General features: G+C 51.1%; 1 protein-coding gene across 1 annotated transcript; it reads right to left on the reverse strand.

The window, feature by feature from the left end:
* Nucleotides 1–1,981: 1,981 nt before the first annotated feature.
* On the reverse strand, nucleotides 1,982–2,872 carry LOC131483923 (proline-rich protein 2). Its single transcript, XM_058682273.1, has one exon. The coding sequence runs from the start codon at nucleotides 2,870–2,872 to the stop codon at nucleotides 1,982–1,984; it is 891 nt and encodes a 296-aa protein (XP_058538256.1).
* Between the last annotated feature and the right edge of the window lie 3,135 nt (nucleotides 2,873–6,007).

The raw sequence follows: 6,007 nt of genomic DNA on the forward strand, positions 1-6,007 counted from the left end.
AGGAAGAAACTACGCAGAAACAAGTCAGAGAAAAGTATGCTAGTCTTAATAGTTCTTAACAAAACATTTCTGTACGTAGAGCACCCCACTTACATTTCTGTCATTTAAAAAATTTTTGTTTGAGAGAGAGAGAGAGAGAGAGAGCGCACAAGTGATTGAGGGAGGGGCAGACAGAGAAGGAGAGACAGAGAATCCCAAACAGGCTCCATGCTTAGCGCACAAGCAGACACAGGGCTCGAACCCACAACCCGGGGATCATGATCTGAGGTGAAATTGAGAGTCAGACACTCAACTGACTGAGCCACCCAGGCACCCCACATTTCTGCCATTACTAATAAATATTTTGAATAAATAAGTCTCATTTTTATATGAGACTGCTCAGGTTCAATAAAGTTCAATCTCCTTACGGCCTATGAAATGCAACTTGAGTAGAAAAAAGAATCTCTTGGGGCGCCTGGGTGGCTCAGTCAGTTAAGCGTCCGACTTCAGCTCAGGTCATGATCTCGCGGTCCGTGAGTTCGAGCCCCGCGTCGGGCTCTGGGCTGATGGTTCAGAGCTTGGAGTCTGCTTCCGATTCTGTGTCTCCCGCTCTCTCTGCCCCTCCCCCGTTCATGCTCTGTCTCTGTCTCAAAAATAAATAAATGTTAAAAAAAATTAAAAAAAAAAAAAAGAAAAAAGAATCTCTTTAATGTAAACACGACCTTCGGTTTTCCTTAAGTTATACGTTGGAATGTCTTTTTTATCCTGTAGATGAAAACTTCGCTCTATTACGAGGTTTGAGAGATCGTTAAGCCCCGGTCGGTTGGCACTGTGTGAAGGTGTGCCTGTCCCTAGACGAACACAATGTCAGCTCACCCGTGACACCCCTTAGTATATGACAGGGACCCAGCCCGTGTGGGTAACAGCCTGTCTTGGTCCAGACTCTGCGATGGGCTCATCTTCTTTGTGTCCAAGAAGATGTGCAAATAATAACTCCGTGTTTGTAACGGTTTCATGTGACAATGCAATTACCCAGCGACACAATCCAACACCAGTCTATATCATTACCTATTTTTATATGATCACTCAGCAAAATCCGACAGTTGGAATTACTGAGGGGAGTCGTGATAACAAGAATAATAATTCTTCAAACGTTATGCATTTTGGCATCGGCTTGATACGTGCACCTGCCAACAATTACTTCTCAGCGCGGAGAAAAGCTTTACACTAATTACACGATCCATGGTTTGGAGATGGTCCTCTGCCACCCCTTCCCACCTTATCAGATCAAAAGGCTCCCCAGCTCCCAGGCAGAGGTCTGTGAGTATTTGCTTATAAATTATACTGCAATTGACAGTTCACAGAGCATCGCACACAGTAGGCGCTTGAGAAAGAATTATTTAATGACATTTTTCATCCACGGTGCTGCAAATGCGCTCTGTTTACAATAACAAGTGGAAAAAACTCAAACACGAAACAACTCAATTTTGCTGCAAAATCTTTGCTTTGGCTTTGGGATCCGTTCTGTTCTCAGCCTCCACGTGTCTCCTCCTCCTAACCCATGCTGATCTCTGCCTCCATCCAGGAAGGACCTTTCCCAGATCAGGAGGGACACAGAAAACTCTCTCAGGATTAACCAGCTAAAAGAACAGAAATGTGGTTTAGGTATCAGCCAAGATGTTATTTTTGTTGTGGGGCGAGGGTAGCTCTCTTACCAGTAAACCCGCCCTTCTTTTTTCTAACAGGGACACTACTGATCTCCTGGTACCAGAAGGATATTTTTTTTAATGTACTGGAAAGGAACATCTACCACCAGCACCCACAGAACCAACTGCCACCGCCCGTGATCACCACATCCTGGAGTCTTACAGGGACTCAGAGCACGGCTGAGGCCCATCAGCAGAGAACGTCACCCAAGTATATCAAACACTTAGGCTGGAAAATAAATTTATTCTTCACAGCTAAAAACTCAACCTTCTGCATTTTTTACTTTTCTACTAATCTAATTTCGTGGGGTGTACATGTAAGCAAGTGCAAACCCCCGCCTCCCGTGGTAGTGTGCAATGCGGCGAGCCTGGGTGTGGACCTCCATGATGCCCGGGTCCTGTGCTGGGTGCTGGGTGCCAGGTGCTGGGTCCTCCTGTGGGTGCCAGGTGTTGGGTCCTCCTTTGGGTGCCGGGGGCTGGGTGTCGGGTGCTGGGTCCTCCTGTGGGTGCCAGGTGCTGGGTGCCGGGGGCTCGGTGTTGGGTGCTGGGTCCTCCTGTGGGTGCCAGGTGCCGGGTCCTCCTGTGGGTGCCGGGGGCTGGGTGCCGGGTACTGGGCCCTCCTGTGGGTGCCAGGTGTTGGGTCCTCCTGTGGGTGCCGGGTGCTGGGTGCTGGGGGCTGGGTGCCAGGTGCTGGGTACTGGGTCCCCCTGTGGGTGCCAGGTGTTGGGTCCTCCTGTGGGTGCCGGGTGCTGGGTGCCGGGGGCTCGGTGTCGGGTGCTGGGTCCTCCTGTGGGTGCCAGGTGCCGGGTCCTCCTGTGGGTGCCGGGGGCTGGGTGCCGCGTCCTCCTGTGGGTGCCGGGTGCTGGGTGCTGGGGGCTGGGTGCCAGGTGCTGGGTCCTCCTGTGGGTGCCAGGTGTTGGGTCCTCCTGTGGGTGCCAGGGGCTGGGTGCCGGGTCCTCCTGTGGGTGCCGGGTGCTGGGTGCTGGGGACTGGGTGCCAGGTGTTGTGTCCTCCTGTGGGTGCCGGGTGCTGGGTGCCGGGGGCTCGGTGCCGGGTGCCGGGTCCTCCTGTGGGTGCCAGGGGCTGAGTGCCGGGTGCTGGGCCCTCCTGTGGGTGCCAGGTGCTGGGTCCTCCTGTGGGTGCTGGGTGCTGGGTCCTGGATGCCAGCGAAGAGACAGCACAGACATGCCTGCTGTCCGCATGGATTCACGATTGCTGGCTGGCCCCCAGAAGGCGGTAACGAAGAAAGGGGTCCTGAATCCACCCTACGGTGCAGAAAGTGACCACGTGCCACACGCCCACGAAATAAAAGGGAAGGAACTGTGGACGTGGGGTCAGGAGGCCCTGAGCAGGGCCGTGCACAGCGTGCACATGGGGCTGGCGGTAGGCACAGGCAGATCATGAGTTTGGGGTGGGCGTATTTTAAGAAAATCCGTACTTCGTGTGCTCAGGGTAACAACCCGTGCGACTGCGAAATCCCCAGGCAACCTGATTTCATTTTGTAGTTAATTCCACGTCCTTTCACAACAAAATGCTTTACCGGACTGTCTGGGTCACAGCGCATGACAGGCCCTCTGCCTTCCATGTCTCCCTGTCACAGTGGCTCGGTGGACGGCCACGAAGACGGTGGGCAGGGGGCCTGGAACACAGCCGGGAAGCCAGTGTTCGAGGCCGGAGGGTCAGAGGAGGTGTGTGTCCGACCGAACAGATGCTAGACACGTGCCCCAGTCATAGGAGACCGTCCCTCCAAGCGTAAACGACGGGCGCTCCTAACATAAGAGCCACGAGGACAGCAGAAACCAGTGTCGCTAAACAGACGCGGCCTCGGACCCTCCTGTGCGTCTACCAGCGAGGGCGCTTGCCTATGACTCCTTCATGCAGAATCTCTTACAAACTGGAATGCTGCTATTTTATGGAGCTTGAAATAATCAGAATTAGTCTGGTGGATCAGAAGACATTTAAACTTTCTGGAAGTTTCTGCTCATGTAACAAATGGGACTGAAATACGTGAAGGCTGCTATTTCGTACTGTGCACTGATTTTTGAAAATTATCTTACTGTTCTAAAAATATTCCTGATGTATATGTTCTAAAAAGGTATTACTCTTTGGATAAATTGGCTAAAATCATGTTCATTGTTCACAGATCTCTGTAGCAGAACCAGCTTAAAGAATTCGCCGGCTCCTTCAATCAGACACAGAACAGGAGATTGTCTTTACCTGCTAACGATGCACAGGAACCACGGGGAAACTTCCATCTATGTGATGTTGCAAAAATTGTAGGATTCCACTTATTTTGAAGGTCACATTTTAGCAATTTTTATGTTACATTTTTATACATGAAATCAATGAAATAAGTAAATACTACAAATCTATTTTGAAAAATATTTGCCTCAGTGATTATAATCTACGCATTATGAAACTTCCACATGATGGGGCGCCTGGGTGGCTCGGTCGGTTGAGTGTCCAACTCTTGATTTTAGCTCCAGTCATGACCTCAGGGTTACGGGATCGAGTCCTGCGTGGGGCTCTGTGCTGACAGCACAGAGTCTGTTTGAGATTCTCTCTCCCTCTGCCCCTCTCCGCCACTCGCTCTGGGCACTTTACCATACATAAAATACCAAAAACTAAATGTTATATTTTGGTGAAAACACAACTCAAAAGTGGAATTTGCATTTAGGAAAACACAACATTAAATTCTATTTCCTTTAGTTGGGCTGCACGGGGTCCTTCCTGACGTCCCCGCAGAACGCACCGCCAGCGTGGGCGTTCAGGCCATGGGAGAGGCTACCGCATTCTGTGCTCACTGCCACCGTTCTGTTCGCACACATCGCTCCAGAAGTAACTCCCCCATCTCATCCTTTCTGTGTGTCCAGGAGCCTGATGACTCGGCCAGGTCATTCCCTGCCGCCCTGCAGCCTAGACGCGCTGTCCCCGCAGACGGATCCCCACACAGAGCCAGGGACCGGCGGTGCTCTGCCCGTTGCAAGAACTGTCCCCACTCCTGCTCTCGGGGTCACCTCTCCGCACAGCATTCCATCATAGCAGCCTATGCTCGTCTTCCTCCAACACACGTCCAAAACCGCACCTCTTAAAAGAACTTTGGAGGATAATTTGGAAAAGAGGATGTGTTTGCAAAGAGAGAGATGAGTTCAGGGCTTGGTAAACAGCTGAAGAGAGAGACGATCTTACTGCGGGTGGGCCCAGCTTCCCTCACAAAGTCCCAGTGGAAAACTCAAAGGCTGCACTGCACGGGGCACAACTACGTCCCGAATCCCAGGGCTCTCTGCACTCTGCTCCGGGCAACAAAATGACGTAAGGGAGCCAAAATTAAACGTTACCTTTCCTCTACTGCCGAGGCCCTTTGATTATTTTCGTAACATGCAAATTGCATCTTTAAAACTCAACGTGCATAATCACCTGAGAGTGCCTGTAAGAATGCAACTTATTAATTACATTAAAATTTATTCCATTAATTAAAGCCAACTCACTGCAATTAGAAGCCTGCAAATGAGGCTTCCGTTAGAAAAACGGAGGCGTGATTACAAGAGGGATGCTTTACTTGCTTTTAAGTTTATTTATTAAGTCGTTAATGCACACAGACGGTTTCATGAGCCGCCTCCCTGACTCATTAGCACAGACTGATGTGGGCCAGGGAGGAATTCAATGACACAGAGGCCATGCCCACGGTGAAGAGAGACAAGCCCAGCCCAGGACCGTTCCTGCACCGTCTGCATGTCAGGCTCTGATGCTGGCACAGGGTTGCATCCAGGATGGCGCCTCCCAGCCAGGCGCTCTAGAAGGACGCTCCTCTTTTCCACCAACGACCTCGACGTGGACAATACGCGTCAGCTCTCACCAGGACCGCTTTCTCTAACCGGAAGAGGCATTCGTGCAGACATGGTGCCTAATTATCGCAGGGCACTTTCAAAGGTACAGAGTATTTCTTTTTTTTTTTTTTTAATTAATTTTTTTTAATGTTTTATTTATTATTGAGACAGGGAGAGACAGAGCATGAACAGGGGAGGGTCAGAGAGAAGGAGACACAGAATCCGAAACAGGCTCCAGGCTCTGAGCTGTCAGCACAGAGCCCGACGCGGGGCTCGAACTCACGGACCACGAGATCATGACCCGAGCCGAAGTCGGCCGCCCAACCGACTGAGCCACCCAGGCGCCCCTGTACAGAGTATTTCAATATACATCACTCACTAGCTGGACATTCAAGGGTGTGTGGGCAGCTCAGTCAGTTAAGGGTCCGACTTCAGCTCAGGTCATGATCTCGCGGTTCATGGGTTCAAGCCCCACGTCAGGTTCTGTGCTGACAG

The sequence above is a fragment of the Neofelis nebulosa genome, chromosome 8 (genome assembly GCF_028018385.1).
Source record: "Neofelis nebulosa isolate mNeoNeb1 chromosome 8, mNeoNeb1.pri, whole genome shotgun sequence".
NCBI lineage: Eukaryota > Metazoa > Chordata > Mammalia > Carnivora > Felidae > Neofelis > Neofelis nebulosa.